The sequence below is a fragment of the Corythoichthys intestinalis genome, chromosome 16, assembly GCF_030265065.1.
Source record: "Corythoichthys intestinalis isolate RoL2023-P3 chromosome 16, ASM3026506v1, whole genome shotgun sequence".
In the NCBI taxonomy this organism is placed as follows: domain Eukaryota; kingdom Metazoa; phylum Chordata; class Actinopteri; order Syngnathiformes; family Syngnathidae; genus Corythoichthys; species Corythoichthys intestinalis.
Genome location: NC_080410.1, coordinates 4,061,652 through 4,081,165, shown reverse-complemented (window position 1 = coordinate 4,081,165; position 19,514 = coordinate 4,061,652). Strand labels below are relative to the sequence as shown.

Sequence of the window (19,514 nt, the reverse complement as noted above, 5' to 3'; positions counted from 1 at the left end):
GTTCCCCTGCTGCGGGCAGAAGAGCTTGTTTGCTGGGTAAGCAGCTGGAGAATGAATGTCGGACAAACCGGCTGACGTCGGAGGAGCGCATAACTGCCCGAGCCCAACCCGGGGATAGTGGTCTATCGCCGGGCACACGAAGAGGGCAGAGGGGGCTGGAAGTCTGGATGATATGGAGAACCGCACGAGCATAAGCTGAGTGTAGCGCTCTCCCGGCGGGCACGCAACGAGGACCGAATGGGGTGTGCGACAAGCCGCTGGTCGTCGGCCGAGCGGCATTCCCTATGGACAAGGAGCATTGTGAGCCCCAGAATGCAAACCACCTACGTATTAAAACGTGTGCCATGATCCCAGCATTTGACATAATACAAAACACGATGTTTACTCACTTCCTCGTAAGTCCAATGGTCCCACAGTTGTTGGACTTGGCCAGTCTCTGAGGTTCTGGGGTTTTGAAACCCAAAGGCTCACACGTCTCTCCCTGGTGCAGCAACAAAACCGTCCAGCACATTTGGCTGGTGTGATGCGAAAAATAAACAAATTCATCCACAAAATGAGCTGATTCCGCAGTCCATCTGCATGCTATAAATCAATGCTGTATTGTGAAAAGGAGACATGTGTTACGTCACATCCGCGTTCCTCCTTAAAACAGGAAGTTATTCATTTTCATGGTGCGGGATTTCAAAAAATTGAATAAATAAAACGATCGCTTCCACACTCATCCTAGCGGTCCATTTCATTCAGGAGCATAAAATACCACGTGAAATATGAAATAAACGTGCTTTTTGCTGTCATAGGCACTTTAAAGCACTGTAAAAAATAAAGTATTTGACATAGAGCGCTGCCTGAAAATGAATTGAAATCACGGATTTAAACCTCTCTCCCAGTTTTTATTTGGCACCAATTGACCAGGGAAAACCAGAGATATGATCCTTTGACCTTCATGATATTAACTATGAAGGAACTACCGGTATTCACAATTTAAAACTAGGAACTATTTTCTCCACTAGAGGGCAGGGCACTCACGCTCTTTGGACGAATAAGGCTTCATTATTGTTTTTTGTCCTCTCCTAATTTAATGATTTTTTTTTGGTGCTTTTTTTTTTAGTTTTTGGCTAAATGTGGTTATGTATTGGGTTATTGTACAGTATATAACAGTCCATATAGATAAGTTTGTGCTTAGAGAAAAAAAACATTGCTTAAAAAAAAAAATCAATCATAAGCAGTTACTCAAAATGTTACTCATTACTTGAGTATTCTTTTCACTGGATATTTTTTATATCCAGTATATTTTTAGGGTGACTGTTTTTACTCTTACTTGAGTATAATGATTTTGACACTACTCTTACTTGAGTAAGATTTTTGGCTACTCTACCCACCTCTGAACATCACACAATTCCCAAGCTAATAAAGCTTGCTGATAAAATTTTGACAAATTTACAGGTAATTTTGACACAGCAAAATAGCATACCGCACGAATGCTATTTTTAGAACGTGATGTCACCATCGTGACGCGGATGGAGGACATTATAGACACATCTCGCATATAATCCATGTTATTTCTGTTTGTTTTCTCCGGTATTCTATCAAAAAAGAACATGCCGATCAAACACTGCTGCTGTGGAACTTGTAGAAACGACTCTAGACATTACGACCAATGAAGGATTTTCTTCATACGTTTCCCGAAACCAAAAACTTGGAGGAAAAATTTTGAGGAATGGATCAACTTGTGCGGACGTCCAAAAAAACAGTTTAACGCCAGCAGGGTGAAGCCATTCACATTTCATATGCAGTAAACATTTTGTTGGGGGCCATGGTTCTACAGAGGACGAAGAGGTAAGCCATTTTGATATTTTTACTTATTTTTTAGCGTGGCGTTTTGCTGTGCTGCTTCTATCTGACAATGAATGACCTAAATTCAAATAGTATATTACTGCCACTGTTACCTTTTCTGTTGTGAAAAAAAACCCAATTTTAGTAAGGGGGAAGTGTAAATAAATTATAGAATTAAGATTTGTTATTCATAAAAACAACAACAACAAAAATTTAATTGTTTGTTGGCTGTCACAGAGTAGCATTTGCGATCGCTACACAAAAATAGCAATGTAAATTGCCCCCAAGAACAGTCAGAGACCTAAGACAACCAAAGTATATAATGTATAAGAAAGGCAGGGTGTATGGTGGTAAAGGATAGATTGTTGAAAGAGGAGAATGTCACTTTCATTGGCGTAAGGTAATGCACCCAAGAAAAAGGTGTCAATAAAAATAGCTAACTCTGGATCAGGTCGGCTCTTTTTCCTGTCTTTTTCAGCCCTGGACACTCAAGCCAACTCTTTAACTGAACATTTGTATGTTCTTCCACATCTTTACCAGTTACTTTGGCACCAGCTACATCATTTTCAGACAGAATTGGTAGGTTTAGCTCAATAAATATCTCGTTCGTACACTATTTCCATTAATTTACTATTAGGGACAAACGGGAGGTTGACCCGCATAGCAACAATTGCTAATGTCATGAATATTAATGAGCAAAAGTGACGTGTCGCTTGCGGTACTCCATCGCATTTCAAAAGAAAATCTAAACAACCAACTATTCTGAAAAGACTGTGACCCATAAAGTTCCAGAGCGACTTTGGCCTTTCCATACATTTCTTAAGCCATTTAATGTTGAAAGTGGAATTGAGGTGAAAACAGCAGTCAAGTTGTAAGGTTTCGGTGTAATATTACAAGTGAGCACTGATTTTTAAATGTGAACGCTGTACGTTGAAAATCTACGTTTTTCGTGCATTACGTTTTTTCCACTCCGTTCGGATTTTGTCACCGTTTCGGCAACTAGACAATGCACCCAAAAGGTGTGCGTTACTACGTTGGTTGAATGACGCAAGAAAAGTCAGAGACACGGAGAGAAAAGAGCGGGAATGAAAAGGAGGGAAGAGTCTTGTTACGCTGTTGCAAACACGATTTTAGGCTAGGTGGCTCCAATACGTCCTGACTGTAGCCAACGGCCTACAATCTACGCCCACTTAATGCTACGCTAGATATCACATGCATATGGAACTAAATGACAGACACGGCGGCATTACCAAGCAGCCGCCATCTTAAAGCAGTAGACTTCTCAGAAAGGCTCTGTTGTAGTGAAACTTCCGAGAGGAGTCTGGCTGCAGCCCGCCTCTCTCAGTACCCTGCGCCGCTCTTCTCAGTACCCATCCCGCAGACAGGAAATGACGCAACACCGCAGCTCTCAGTCCCCTCAGACCGGAAATGTCGTCAACCCTTGCGACGAAAACAAGTTACGTTATTTCACCTCTCGCGAAAAAAACACGGTAAGTGGCCGCACTGAAAAAAAGTTTTTAAAAGCGTATGCATGTTTAAAAATGTTAAATAGTTAAACAACACTTGCGGTGAAAATATGAAGTGTTTATTCTGAGTTGAAAAGACCGTACTTATATCTAGTATTCTTAATGCAATTTAAATAATGTCTTCCTTTACTAACTGCATGCGACTTTGCTCTACTTATATTGTTTAATACGTACTGATGAATTCAGCAGCGAATTAGCTAATGCTGCTAATGCTTTTTACATTTTTTTTCACAATGAACAGTCTTCTTTGTGTAGTTTTCATTATATTGCACTCTTATTTTTCATTATGTACATGCCTGCAATTCGCAGCTCGCTGTTTTTGTTGTTGTATGGTATTGTTGTTTTGCCTTCATTTGTTTTGTCTGGTCCTTTGTAGTTTGAATGTTGTCACATGATCCAAATAGGACAAGGTTGTCATTTTTTCTTGATATTGTTACTCTGCTTAGCTATATATTTTTCATTATTTTTATTTTTATTTTTACTAGCTGCAAGATCACCACCCCATTGGGAAGAAACTAAATCACGACCCCCAAATGGTAGTCTTCCCATGCAGATACAGGGATGTCACACAGATCCAAATGGAAGTAAGTAGCATAAATAGTAATGTACTTTAGATTTTGGACTGTGCTGAACACTTTTTTCGATAGACATCGAACACTGTAAAACCCACTGTGCAGACAGGACCAATGGTGACAATATAAGACCATGTCGAGTTTCATGGACGGTTCAAACTCATCCTGCCCAGGAACGGCTGGTATGTTTTTATGTCTGAGACAAATGTTGTGCTCAGTGGAAATCTGGATAGGCTTATTATTCCTTATATTAGTTAACAATTGGACATAATTAATTATTTACTTATTATTCCTTATATTAGTTAACAATTGGACATAATTAATTATTTACTCTTTGTTTATTTAACCAATCAACATTCTCATTAGCTTATGCAAATCTTGAATATAAAGAGGCCAGAAATGGTGTTGATTGTCTAAAAAAAGAAAGTTTGATTGACACGTGCTGACTTTTGGAACGTTGGCCTGAACAATGAAATGGAATCAACTGTGAATTTTGAGGATTTAGTTTCTCTAAAGAACATAATGTCACTTGTACAATTAAGTAAAATGTAACTTTTTGTGTTTGTTTTTTTGCAGATATGAAATGCATATTTATAACTTGTCTAACAAGTAGCTCATTCAAAGGTATAAAAAAGTATTTTTTGGCGTGTGTAGGGTATTATTTTAACTATGTAGCCTACAGAATGCTTGTATGGGCTCATGTAGGTGTCTGCGTACGTTTGTATTTATGTAACATATGTCCGTGTGTATAGATTATGTATTTTTCAGGGAAGGACCATATTTGTGGCTGACCCCTATGTTGTTGCAACATAGTGAAAGCCTACAGGATGTGACCCACACATGCATTTGCCTGTAAGGCTGATTAGTAACAACTACAACTTGGAGCATTGGTTCATTTTCAAAGAACAGTCAAATCATAACAAATTAAATGATCCAAATTCCAATTATTTGTGGGAAGAAAAATAGATCCAATCTTGAGATCAGAGAACTATTGTTATCTCTAATGAAATTCAGTAACCATTCATATTGGCATGGCGTTTCCATGATGATCCAGAATAGCCTTGTTTGGTTTTGAAGGTATGTTCCAGTCGATCCTTTTATGTTGCCCCTTCAATTAAAGCAGAATTGCACTCCAGATGATTCATCCAATCATTTGAAGCAAAATTCTAAAATGCAACTCTAAAATTGCGAATGTTTTGTTTCAAGGGCGTTGGCCCGGTCTCAACAATGGTAGGGACGAATATAATGCAAATAAGGTTGCTCAAAAGTTGGTGGGGACAACTTTAGCATCCTGAAAAGTTGGTCGTGTTATGTCCCTACCGTCCCTATGCAAACCTACGCCCTTGTTTTGTTTGCATGAATCATTTAAACCTGACTGGTTGGTGTTCTTGTGCATGGAAACACGTTTGTAATTGTTTAACTACTGTATTTAATATAAACCTATATTTTCAATTGCAGAAAACGTTGACAGTCAATCAACAGGGGGACATGGAAAGAGAGGATTGGAAGTGAAATAGAGGTATTTGTAAAAGTGTGTTTATTCATTGATTCAAAACTTGAAGGAAGTGACTGTTAAATTCTTACGTTAGGGTTTTTCGGGACAGCCATAGGGGAAGGACTGTGGCATCTTCATGTTGATGGTAGGTGAGTTTAACTGTCCAATTTTGTCCTCTGTTATATTTGTATTCATTTATCCATTTCTAGTATGCTCTTTGCACTGTTCTGGATGCTCTCTTTGAGTTTAACCATTGTAAAATGAAGTTCACTGAATCATTCAAATTGGGCTACAAAATATCCTTGTCGTTATTCTTTATTTACACTTGTTTTTAATTTTTGTTAGACTGATATGCCAACTCTGAGGAAGTGGTGGTGTATATTGCTAGCGGACAATTTCAAACTTGGGTGCATGGTAAGTCTTTGAAACTGTTGATATGGCATTCATAGGAAAGTAGGTGCACAATACCTTAATTCTTTGTTGGAAAATGTGGAATACTTATTTTTGTATTTTTTCAACTTAGGTGAGCCACAGGAAAGAGTTTGCCCATTGGACAGATAAGGCAAAAGCATTACTGCAGGGTGAAGTGCCACCAGTCTATCAGCTACAGAAGTGAAATTTGAATATAATTGCTGAGGTCAGCTTTTAAAGACTTTTTAGTGTCCATTACTCTGACGCACTTTTGAACATGTCCCCCTTTATTCACTGATTTATTTTTAGGAAGAGGTGCAACCACAGCTCCTTCAAGTTAGTGGTGGCCCACTCCAAAAAGATATGACGGGAAAAAAATGGTAAGATTGTTTATATACCTAGTTTAATGCAATGCCTGAAAAGAAAAATCAAGTATAAAATTAACAAAGCATCATTTTTATTTTACTTATGTAATATTCAAATAGCTCTTTTCTTTCTCTTTTCCAATGAACAGTTTTGGTAAAAGGACTGTGCAAGACTGCACAAAAGCCTCGGACAGGGGTGGGGTGGGGGGGGATTCATGCAGTAGGAGTTCCCAAGCATCCTGCAGATGGAAGAGGATGAGCACGAACTACAATGTCTTGGAGCCATTCAAGTTCTGTTTCAACCATCTGGAAGATGGATTTACCTTTTTTGAGGAGATTGTTGACCAAAGAAAATATCTGGTATTCTCTCAATAATAATAAAAAAATAATAAAACTAAAAAAATAAAGTTTACCACATTAGAACCGGTTGTATTGAGTTCATTTTTCTACACTTATAAATTAGTTGTTTTTTTTCTTTTATCCCAGATGTTAGTTGTAGGTAGTTTTAATTACCTGTGATGAAGGCGGGAGTGCTTGCCGAAAAATGTCAGGTAATTAAAACAACCTACAACTATTGTCTGGGATAAAAGAAAAAAACAACTAACACATGATAACTATTTTGTCATTTCTGTTTGAAATAAAGGTGCCTTTCCTGGAGCAGAAAGTTTAATATAGTTTCTGAATTAGTTAATTAAGATCTTCACTCACATGAATGAATTTAAGTAGCAAAATGAAAGACAAAATTGGTTTGGTTGCAACATGGAGAGAATATTACGTTTTTGATACATTAAATTGTAATGAAGCTATATTAATGTGTCCGTTCATAAAAATGTAAGGATGACAGCAATTTCTAATAATTCTCAATTGGAGTATATTTTACAATTGACAAACTAAAGTACACACTGTGATAGGTCACATGCGATCTTTCAGTCACCAATTAAACCTTTATTACAGTAGTGTGTATTTTAATTTTGATGTACTGTAACCATGTTTTTCATTTTGGTAAAATCACCAGGCTTTAACAAACTGACCGCGCTTAAAGAGTTAATCTCCCGATTTCACCAAATCAATTTAAGGAGCATGGAAATAAATTATTATTTAAATAATAATGAGTGATGCTGAAACCGAAAATAAAAGACGTGCGCAAAGAAAAGTAAACTAGTATTTACGTTCGAATGGACGCTAACTATTACGATAAAACCGGAAGCTCGGAGCTCGAGCGCTGTTTCATGTTGTCATTTCCGGTCTGAGAGCTGCGATATTGCGTCACTTCCTGTCTGCGGGATGGGTACTGAGACGAGCGGCGCAGGGTACTGAGAGAGGCGGGCTGCAGCCAGACTCTCTTGGGAGAGAGAAACTTCCTGGTGAACCTAAGTAACTTTTTATCTTAAATACTCCTAAATCGGCAAAATCTCTACTTGAATCTATCTTTAAATGATGAAACAGTTTTTTTTGTTTGTTTTTTTTTTGAATGGGGAAAAAAAGTTAACACCAGTTACTTTGCCAAGTCACTAATTACGCTTACATTCAGGTAACTGAGTTACTAACTCAATTACTTTTTGGGAGAAGTAATTTGTAACTGCAATAAATTACTTTTTTAAACAAAGATTAACAACAGTCTGCAGAATGAAAAGCTATGCTGTGACGGAAGCAGAGATTTTATTCTGCCAATTTGTTGCTGAACACAATTTGCCTGCAACTATTGCTGATCACTTCTCAGAATTAGCAAAAGAAATGTTCCCTGACTCAAAGATTGCAGTTAATTTTATCAGTTGACCTTTTTAATTTATAAATGGACACACTAACGAACTACCTTCAAGTCAAACTAAATTGCGATCTGAAGTGCCATGAAGTGCAGCCATCAAAACTCATGATAGAAATAGCTGAAGATATTGATTGTTCTTTGATTACACCAGGTTATATGTGACAATATTACCAATAAATTAATATTATTTTTAAAAAGTGTGTTTCATTTTTGTTTCATATTGCAAGCTTTATAAAATGTTGTAAGATAAGTCACCAATTTGTAGGGGCTTACGTCACTATTTGTAAGATTACCAACGGTCTCGGGTTGACAGGTATGTAAAAAAGGTCCAAAACCACCTTCTGCTTTTTCTAATCTGATAATATACTGGATGTATTACAATGCATTTTATTTCCACTAGTTAACAATGCACTCTTCTATTTTATATTTGTGACCCATCAACCGGAAAACGAAAACAATGCGTCTCAGCCAATGACGGCCGCTGTATGGATACGAAGGGCGGGGCTTCACTTCGTGATTAGTGGGTGTGTGGAGTGTTGTCTTTTCCTCTCATTCGTTGCGACGTTTTATTAGAGTTGCAAGATGGCGACTGTGCATCTGAGAATCGGAGACCTAGTGTGGTGAGATATAATTTTCACGTTAAAACATGCCAGTTTTATTCGTGGTGGTCTAAAGTAATTCATTTGACTTTGTTTCTGCTAGTTGGGCAATAACATGCAAACATGATTTAAGAACTAACAAGATGTAAATCATTAGTCACTCGTTTAGTTGACGAACAACCCAAACAAATTGTTAGCCAAAGCTGACTCAACATTCGCGGCTAGCTCCTTGCTAACGTTAGCGGAAAACTAGCAGATGGTCGGATAATGGAGTTGTTTTCATTAAATAGAGTTTTGTGGGTACAACTATTTTTTGGTTCAATTTACTTTATATCCGTTCAAGTTGATATCGAGGTCGGACTGGTTGTATAATGTCCTGCGTTGAAAACAGGCTGTTCTAGCACAGTTGCCCAAGCGGAAATCTAGGTTACACGGACGTGTTGACGTTGCAAGTCTTCTATCCGTCGACTTGCTTAATGAGGAACATTTTACGTTTTGCTCTCGGTAAAAATAGTTTGGTCTCACTCATGTAATGTCATTTTTTTTTTTTATGAATGTGTATAGCTGCTCGTAGTAACACTTGTTTGCGTTTCTCGTCGCCAATCATCCACTACTGTTAAAGACTTGTACAGTAGTACATGGAACAAAGGGAAATAGAGCAGTTCAGCAGCTAAGATTTTGGTATAAGGTCACCGTTTATCTCTAAAGTTTAACCGGTCACACAATTTACAGCACGAGATACTCCTATTGTTTACACTGAGGCTGTAGTTGGCAGCGAACGAGAAAAACATGGGAGTTCACTCACAGTTTGACGCTCAACGACATGAATACATCGCAATATATGATAAAATCACTCTCCGAGCCTGTAAATTCAATTAACGTTTTTTTTTTTTTTTTTTTTTTTTTTTTTTTTTTTTTTTTAAATATTATTGAGCACCAGATCGCAAATTGACAAACCAATTTTGGGTGATTTCATTTCAATATATAAAACTAGAAATGCAATTAACCCGTGTTTCTGGTTAATTTAGTTTGTATTTGAAAATTGATAGAACCAACGATAAATGGATTAATTGCCCTTGGGTTTGATGGTGTCTAAGTAACAACACACAACAAATACAATGGGTGTTTTATGCCTGTAGTTTAGTTTTATTAAGTACTTTTTAAAAATGCTTTGTATCATAATTTTAAATGGTTTATTTAAACCTTGTCTAATTTCAGGGGGAAACTTGGCCGCTATCCACCGTGGCCCGGAAAGGTAAATATATAGCGGATGATTATTGTGAGTCAGTGGCGCTGAGTGGAGCTGGTTTGTCGCCTGTCAGATGCTCGTGCCTCTAGAACTAGGTTCATACTGCAGGTCTTAACACACAATTCCGATTTTTTGTCATATCTGTTTTTATGGCGTGCCCGTTCAGACTGCTTTTGGCCAATAAGCCTGTTCAAGTATTACACATGCGCACTAATTTGCATTCCAACACACGTTTAGCAAACCGACCCGCATGCACAGAAGTACAGGCGTGCGAAATTTCCGATTCTTCGATTATTCGCAATTTGGCCGGTGAAGATTCGAGAACGATTCACAAACATCCAAATTCTGATTATTTAATTATACTAGTTAATACAGAACTAAAACACAGTCAGCGCGGTCTTCGGGACGGAATGAGGAACGGACAGAGAGTAAATATCATGTTCAACTCATTCCGCTAGATAAAAAAAAACAGTAATACCTGACTGTGGCTGACAGTCGCTACAATGTCCAGTTGCTATTCGCTACAAACATTTGGCCACATAATGCTACGATAGATATCACAGTGCCAGTCCCAGTGCCTTCAGATGCTGTAAACTCATTGGATGTGTTGCATAACAGGCGTTATGTGCAAAAGCTTCGATCGATCCATTCGCCAGATCCATATTTGATGCCTAAATCGATATTTTTCGACCCGCTGTCTTCGCCGTCTCTGCCTGACATCTGCTACCCTGATATCTACGACTATATTGTCCACTGAAACTCAGCCTATTCTCACGAAAGTTTGAAAAATTTTAAGAGCAGCACTCTAAGCAGCATTACCCCGTGTGACCCTTTACTTCCAATTTTCTAAAATGGCGACAATAAAAAAAAAAAGTTGACTGCGATGGCCGACGCTTCAAGGATAGGTGGATATTGGACTATTTCTTCAATAAAATACGCAACAACTGTGTCTGCCTCATTTGCAAAGAGACAGTCGCTGTTTTCAAAGAGTTCGATGGGAGGCGATATTACCAAACAAGACACGCTGACATGTACGACAAGATTACACGGAAAATACGCAGCGAGAGATTAAAGCAACTTGAAGCTAGTTTAATTTCACAGCAGCAGTATTTCGCAAGAGCCCGAGGGTCGAAAGAGAACGCCACAAAGGCGAGATTGTAGAAATTATGAATTAAAAAAAAAATAATAATAAAGCAAATGTGACATCCAGAAGGACTTGCTAAAATTTGTTTAAATATATTGTTCTACGTAAATTAGCCAAGGTAGCCCCCCACATTTTTACCACACCAAATCTGGCCCCCTTTGCAAAAAGTTTGGACACCCCTGTTTAACTGATGATCCGTAGACGAGGCCAGCTTCTTTCACTTGGTACCAGCTAAATATTATTCAAAAAATAATAATGGTGGAAGAAATAAACATCTTGAATTTGAAAATGTATATTGTCGGCGATTAGCCTCGCAATGATCTTAATTGTGGTTGTCAGCCCGAAAACCCTCTAAATATATATTAAATGCATATTACCAGATATAAAATGACTACTACATAGTCTGTGGTGATCGTTTGGTGCCCAGTATTCGTCGAATTGCAGCAGTCCATCTCGCTCTCCTCTTCGGGTCTCTCGGAATACGGTAGAACTTCAAGTCTCTCCGTCTGTCATCCCTGTTACTGCTACCAAACGCCACACACGCCTTCACCATTTTGATTATTAATGTTAACGAGCAGAAAAACACGCAGTAATAAGAGGAATGTACGTAGCGGTAATGTGTAAACACGACGAGCTGATGGACAATATGGCGGATCAAGTCGGGGCCGGAGTTGTGACGTCATGTGATTGGGGTCTATATATATAACTAAATGCGAAATGACAGACTTGCCAACGTTGGTAAACAGCCGCCAGCTTAAAGCAGTAGACTTCTCTGGAAGGCTGTGTTGTAGCGAACCTAATTAACTTTTTATCGAAAATACTCCTAAATCGGTAAAATCTTGACTTGAATCTATCTTTAAATGATGAAACCGTTTTAAAACCTTCACATGTCAAAAGTAGACAGGGGAAATCATGGAATAACAGGAGCAATTTTAACAACTTTAACGAGTGTTTCACAAAGTTAAATTAAATGAAAGTAGTTTAAAGCTCCTGATACAGAATGGGCTTTTGAGTATTTTATACACTCTTTTGAACTGTTAACTTGATACTGAAATCTTGAAAAGTTTGGATATAGCCTAAAAGGATTTTTGAACAATTTTGGAACTAATGTACGAAACATTAAAAATGGGGGGGTGCATCAATAATCGATTTATAATCGAATCGTAGCATCTGAATCGTAATCGAATCGTTAGGTGTCCCAAGATTCCCACCTCTACGCAGAAGCATCAAAGCAACACATGTCACGACTAGACATGTGCCGGTTACCGGTTTCACGGTTTACCGTGGTGTGAAAACGTCGCGGTTTCAAAACCACTAAAATTTTCCGTCATACCTTAGTACGGTATTCGCTATTTTTCATGTGCCAAAATGCAGCCCAAGTGGCTTGGTGCGGCAGCGCTCACCCTTCCCGTTTGTTGCCGTGAGTGTCAGTGACGCTATTCAGCTAAACAGCCAGCAAACCCTCCAAACACAAGGCGTACTTTTCTTCAATTTATTGAGCTCTCAAATCGTGGTGAAATATACAAATGAATACATTTAAAACGTTATACAATTGTATTTTTCCACATGTGAGTAGGTTCAACAGGATAACAGTAGCACCATGAAAAAGGTCGCCAAAAACAAAACACACATTTTCCTTTCAAATTCAATATACAAACTAACTGAAACTTACAAAGACGAATGTTAGCCTAGGCTAAGCTGGGAGAGCAGCTTCGTCGACGTTTCATGTCTCACAGCCGCTGAGTGAGAAACAAGATTAAATGAAGGAGGGAGGGGGAAAAAAAAGGATCGCGTCAAAGATCGCTAATTGCGAAAGGAGGTCTCACTCCTCACTTTTTGTTTCAGATGAAACCTTTCCTCAACATATTTACATTTTAACTAACTTATAAAACTAACTTACACATCTTTAACTAACTTATTAACTTATGAATTCTTTGTTCTTTTTAACACAAAGGCATGACATCATGTAGAAGAGAGTTGACACAGTGGCTGAAAAGGGCGAAATTGCAGCTTCTCCCCCTCAAAAAAAGTCATACAGTATATATTTTTAATTTTATTTAGAAGTGTTTTTACTTTTTTATAGCAATTATTTTGTTCTTGCTCTAATATTGAGCAACTTGAGCTGTGGCTGTGGGTATAGTCTAGGTTCTATTTATTTTAATTTTATATAAAATATTTGTAATTTTTGTTAGTTTATTTATTTTCACATTAATTTATTTTCACATTATATTCATGTTCCAATTTGCAAATATGTTCTGAAAAAAAAAACCTGTTCAATGGAAAAAAGTTTTTTTTTTTTTTTTTTTTTTTTAAACCCATACATCTCAAAATTTTGGAGCTATAATTGCAATACCGTGAAACCGCAGTATTTTTGCTCACGGTTATCGTACCGTCAAAATCTCATACCGGCACATGCCTAGTCACGACACATGCTGGCTGTCATCCATCATTCAAGGGTCATCATATTTCTAGGGCTGCAGCTATCGAATATTTTAGTAATTGAGACTTGACAGTTCAGACCGCTGCGACATTCTGGTAAAATGTGGCCCAGATCAGATTTAAACCAATTACGAAAGTGACCCAGATCGGATTTGAAATGGTCCACTTATATGCGTTTTGTCCCTTTCAGACCGTCAAGTTAATGCCTCGAGTCAGAAAAACACGAAAAATTGAGATTCGTGTATTAAGACCTGCAGTATTAACCTAGCCTAGGTGAATGATGTACAGAGTAAAACCACACAAGCCCCCCCAGAATTCACCCATACACGAAATCCTCAAATCTAGGGGGCGTGATCGACTTTTATCCCTAGTCCACCTGTCCCAGAACACATCACCCCCCACATTAGTTCGTGGGGAAATTATGTAGAGATGATGTACACAGAACCCCCCGGAATTCAAAAAGACCGTTATTTAACAACAAAAGGGACATTCTAGTCTTAAAAAAAATTCTAAATACATTAAATATGTCTGACAAAAAGTGCTGAAAATGTGCACGGGCTGAGAACTTGAGTGCTGAATCTGTGAATTACAGCAAGAAACTTTTTCAACCTCTCAGCTGCCAGAATTTGTTGGTCGCCTAGAACTCTTTTTTTTCTCCTGGCCTGCCCCTACCAATATAAGAACTCGGCATATCGTCAGTGGCTTTCCATTGCTACTTCATTTGATACGCCATCAAACTGTGTCACCTAGTTACAGCCCCTTTATCCCCCACATACATCATCCCTCAATTGTATAATTGTTTATTTTTATTTGGGTTTGTCAAGGTGAGCCAAGGGACCGTCCACGAGCAACAATGCAATGTCTCGTATAGGGGCAGCCCACATTGGATGCGTTGTGGTCAGCTCCATTTCTGTCACGTGTCCGCAGAATTTCTAGCGTTACTTGCAGAGGCAGCAGCAATCATGTCTTCAGTCACCAAAATACATCTTCCATTTGATTGTGTGATTTATGTAATGTGGACTACGTGTAGAAATTCATTGTTCATTGTCATTTCGGCGTAGTTAACAACACTCGTTGACCCAGTCAAATAATTTCGTTGATTTTTACTTCCACTGGAGAGTGCCTTAAAATGAAGGCAAATAATACATGCCACTGTTGGTCTTTAATACGTTTATTTTTTTTAAATTTTAGATTGTGAGCCCACCCAAGGATTTAAAAAAGCCAAGGGGCAAAAAATGCCATTTTGTGAAATTCTTTGGAACTGAAGACCAGTAAGTATCAATCTATTTATGGGGATACTGAACTTACTATTCCATGTTTAAAAAATCGAAATGATCACATTTCTGTTCCAGTGCATGGATCAAAGTGGAACAGTTGAAGCCCTATCATGCCCACAAAGAGGAGATGATCAAGATAAACAAAGGCAAACGCTTCCAGCAGGCTGTAGATGCAGTGGAAGACTTCCTTAAAAAAGCAAAGGGGAAAGAACAGGTGAAGGACTTGATATATAACAGTTTAAAATGGGTGCGTAATTATCCTTCCATTTCAAAACGGCAGAGTGAGAACAAGGCATAAATTCACATTGTAAATGTTATAACGTGTCTTTTTTTTTTTTTTTTTTTTTTAACTTCATCTTAGGGCCCGAAGGTAACTGCCACTCGATTGCTTGGGGGCCATTAAAAAAATCGCTTCAGGCAAGCAGGAAAAACAGAACGTGCCCGATTGGGCAAGTGAAATGACAAAATACATAATAAGACCTACACAACCTCAAAAGAACATTATCATGCTTAAAATGGCTGTAAAATTCTCAAATTTTACACTAGATGCACAAAAATAACCAAATGAAGAAATAATCACCTATATTTTCAGGATCAATAGCAATATTTCACATATATAGACAAGTTTCCCAAGCGAAATATCTCAGAAAATGTCTGCTCCGAACTCCCAGTTGTTTAGAAAAGAACAACATGAATTGCGGTTGAAGTAAGAAGTGTGTTTGCAAAGATAAACCTGCAAAATCAAACAGGAGGAACTCACAGACTCAACAAAAATGGATTCAGCACGACGTAGATGAGACTATGAGACGTTCTGTGCTGTGCTGGCCGTCCCCCTGGGAGTCGGGCCTTCCATCATCAAAGTAGAATGCACGTAGTCTCGATATATGTCGATCAACTTACAAGTCGTCCTCCCTTGCTTAACAGCGTTTTCCACCTGTAAACAAACGAACAAAAAACTTGCATTGATGCATTGACATAATTGAGCCATCCAACACGTATCGAATAGCAACAGGCTCGCAGCCACAGCAGTACAGTAGTTGTAGTAAATAATATTAAAGATCATCATAATTGCAATCATCGTAATAACAATATCAAAGGCAACAAGTAGTTTCATGAGCAAGATTCTAGCTAGACATGTGCCGGTTACCGGTTTCACGGTTTACCGTGGTGTGAAAACGTCGCGGTTTCAAAACCACTAAAATTTTCCGTCATACCTTAGTACGGTATTCGCTATTTTTCATGTGCCAAAATGCAGCCAAAGTGGCTTTGTGCGTCAGCGCTCACCCCTTCCCGTTTGTTGCCTTGAGTGTCAGTGATGCTATTCTGCTAAACAGCCAGCAAACCCACAAACAAATCCTCCAAACACAAGGCGTACTTTTCTTCAATTTATTGAGCACTCAAATCGTGGTGAAATATACAAATGAATACATTTAAAACGTTGTACAATTGTATTTTTCCACGTGTGATTAGGTTCAACAGGATAGCAGTAGCACCATTAAAAAGTTCGCCAAAAACAAAACGCACATTTTCCTTTCAAATTCAATATACAAACTAACTAAAACTTACAAAGACGAATGTTAGCCTAGGCTAAGCTGGGAGAGCAGCTTCGTTGTGGTTTTATGTCTCACAGCCGCTGAGTGAGAGACAAGCTTGAATGAAGGGGGGGGAGAAAAAGAATCGCGTCAAAGATCGCTAATTGAGAAAAGGAGGTCTCACTCCTCACTTTTTTTTTTTTTTAGATGAAACCTTTCCTCAACAATATTTACATTTTAACTAATTTATAAAACTAACTCATACATTTTCAACTAACTTATTAACTTATGAATTCTTTGTTCTTTTTAACACAAAGGCATGGCATCATGTAGACTAGAGTTGACAAAGTGGCTGAAAATGGCGAAACTTCACTTGAGCTTCCCCCTTAAAAAAAGTCAAACAGTATATATTTTTAATTTTATTTAGAAGTCTTTTTACTCTTTATAGCAATTATTTTGTTCTTACTCTAATATTGAGCAACTTGAGCTGTGGCTGTGGGTATAATCTAGGTTCTATTTATTTTAATTTTATATAAAATGTTATTTTTTGTTTATTTATTTTCACATTATATTCATGTTCCTAATTGCAAATATGTTTTGAAAAAAAATCCTGTTCAATGGAATTTTTTTTTTTTTTTTTTTTAAACCCATACATCTCAAAATTTTGGAGCTATAATTGCAATACCGTGATACCGTGAAACCGCGGTATTTTTGCTCACGGTTATCGTACCGTGAAAATCTCATACTGGCACATGGCAAATTCTAGCGTTAGTATTTTTTGAGCACCGGACACATGAAAATGCAGGGATAGGAAGAATATATGTACCTTCCATATAGGGCTGGGCGATATGGCCTTAAGTACGTATCACGATAAATTGAGCAGATTTACCTCGATAACGATAAATGACGATAAATTCGCCCAAGCAAACTGTTATATAATTTGAAAATTTGAATCAATGCATGGAATACAAATTAACAGTTTCTCGTTAAATGTATTTACCAGCTTTCAATTTAAAAATTGCACATGCAGTCTAAACATTAAGTATTAAAAAAAAAAATGTTGTAAACAATAAGAATTCTTGTGTGAACATTTATAACAGCTTGTATGACTTGAAAAATATCATCAATTGAATTTCATTAAATTCATTCCGCATTGTTATACACTAGATAGTGGCATGCGTTTAGATATTTAGAATAGATACAAATACGACACATCCACCCGCCCCCCAGGAATTATACTTAATTAAAAAATAAAATGTTTCACAAACCTTTCCTTTCTTTTATTCGGCTCAGTTATTTACATCTTATGATTTTAGAAATCCTTACAGTATGCAATAAATAATATTCCTGTTCCCAAGCACTGTGCTTACTGTACTGTAATTTTTACAAAAAATAAGCAATACATAGTTACTCCCCGTCATCTAGGACGAGCCACTTACAAGACTAGCACTGTCGTGTATTACAAATACTGCTTTGAACACATCTTCACAGACAAAAGCAATGACACAGGCTTAAAGACGTCAACTTTAATTGTGTAAATCACACTTAATGACGACACGATCTCCTGGTTGAAATAGACGACATCCACTTAATTCTATTGAAGATATGTAATGCTGAGGCAATTTGTCAACTTTACTTTTAAAAAGAAACGTGCACTGTTTATCCAGTAGATGGGGCTCTTGCAGTGTGTCAAACAGTGATTCAATTTAGGACAATTGTCTTAAAAGTGGTTCATTGTTTCAGAAAGCCTCGGTTTTTCCATCCCTATCTGGAACCCGTCAAGAGTTTACTTAATGTCGGGTGAAAGTTTGGCGAAGCTAAGTTAAGCCCGACTTCATCCCGTTTGCTTGTAGCGTTAGCCGCTAACATTAGCAGCTAGCGTTAGCCTACCGGGCTTCTGTTTGATTGGCTTCCTGAAAACCATGTGACTTCAAACGTAAGCACACTGTCTGCTTTCTTAAAGGGGAATGAACATAGCCGAACAACACAGAGTCAAAGCGGGATGAAAAGACTATATTTTCTTCTTTTATTAAATTACCGAATTTACCGACATTGTCAAAATTACGTCGGTCATCGTGAAGAATTTCGGTAACGGTAAATTTTCGGTTTACCGCCCTGCTCTACTTCCATAATAAAGCGGCAACATGGCTATATGAACACCCGGTCTTTGTGGTGGCACGAGCTTGGCTCCACATCTACCTTCATTAACATTGTTGTCCTCCCCTGTCATGATGATGACAGATGGATGCTGTATTTCCAATTTGTCTTTTTTAAGGGATTTTGATGAGTAATGTTACTCCAGCTCCACTGTTGTTTTGGATGGAGAAATTCTATAATGGAAGATGCGAGCAGACATACCTTGGAAACTTGTCTATAAGTTTTTGCCCCAAAAAGTTTATTTAGTGCAATTTTGACATAGGTTTTCAACAGTTAATGAAGCACTCAATTTTCACATCAGAAACTTAATACTTGGGGAACGCATGAAGAATAATCTTAATTTTACTCAACAAAAGCAAAATTTGCATTTTTCTATATACAATCACGGCTTATTTCGGTTGAATTCCGATGTCACTATTGCGTCTGCACGACTTGCTGGCTATCTGGCCCTCGTCGTTTTTAGATTGAAATGTTACATAAAATATGTCAAAGCCAAATTTTTGGGGTACGGACGCAGACATGTCTAAATTACTAGGTTTTTTTGCCAAAAAATGGCCAGTTGGCCGAAAGTGATTATTTGAATGTTAAGTTGTGTTATTGTGTAGGCATAAAAAATCCAACTCAGCGGCCATCACAAAATGAAAAAAAAAATTCCAACTAAGCTTTAAATAATTCAATGTTGTGAATCAGCCGTTAAAGTTGTTCAAATTACTCCCGTTATTTGAATCTAGGAGTATTTTAGATAAAAAGTTAATTAGGTTCGCTCGGAAGGTTTGCTACAACAGCCTTCCAGAGAAGTCTACTGCTTTAAGATGGCGGCTGTTTACTAACGCCGCCGAGTCTGTCATTTCACATCTAGTTTTCTATACATTTGCTAACGCCTCTGAGTCTTTCATTTCGCATTTAGTTTTATATACGTGTAATATCTACCGTAGCATTATGTGGGTGTAGTTTGTAGCGGCTGTCGGCCACAGTCGGGTATTATTGTTTTTTTATCTAGCGGCATGAGTTAAGCACGATGTTTACTCTCGGTCTGTTCCTCATTGCGTCGCGAAGACCGCGCTGACTGTATTTTAGTTCCGCTTTACTTGGCATATTTCAATAATCGGAATTCGGATGTTTGTGAATCGTTCTCGAATCTTCCACGGCC

General features: G+C 37.9%; 1 protein-coding gene and 1 long non-coding RNA gene across 12 annotated transcripts in view; both read left to right on the top strand.

The window, feature by feature from the left end:
* The first annotated feature begins 3,160 nt into the window (after window positions 1-3,160).
* Window positions 3,161-7,518, top strand: LOC130931671 (uncharacterized). 9 transcript variants are annotated; one of them, XR_009067277.1, is made up of 10 exons: window positions 3,161-3,323; window positions 3,845-3,943; window positions 4,037-4,113; window positions 4,508-4,555; window positions 5,390-5,450; window positions 5,521-5,571; window positions 5,772-5,840; window positions 5,950-6,063; window positions 6,147-6,217; window positions 6,352-7,518. It is a non-coding gene; the product is annotated as an uncharacterized LOC130931671 (long non-coding RNA). The 9 variants fall into 9 exon arrangements; XR_009067273.1 differs by having other exon boundaries at window positions 4,007-4,113; window positions 6,352-7,515; XR_009067275.1 differs by lacking the exon at window positions 4,508-4,555 and adding an exon at window positions 3,736-3,769 and having other exon boundaries at window positions 3,165-3,323; window positions 6,352-7,516.
* A 938-nt stretch (window positions 7,519-8,456) lies between these two features.
* The window catches only part of glyr1 (glyoxylate reductase 1 homolog (Arabidopsis)), an 85,189-nt gene continuing 74,131 nt past the window's right edge, over window positions 8,457-19,514 (top strand). For all 3 annotated transcript variants that reach the window (XM_057861215.1, XM_057861214.1, XM_057861213.1), the window contains exons 1-4: window positions 8,457-8,587; window positions 9,785-9,821; window positions 14,590-14,669; window positions 14,751-14,889. In XM_057861215.1, coding sequence (XP_057717198.1) covers window positions 8,550-8,587; window positions 9,785-9,821; window positions 14,590-14,669; window positions 14,751-14,889 — 294 coding nt within the window. In that variant the 5' untranslated portion in view covers window positions 8,457-8,549. The remainder of the gene's footprint in view (window positions 8,588-9,784; window positions 9,822-14,589; window positions 14,670-14,750; window positions 14,890-19,514) is intronic.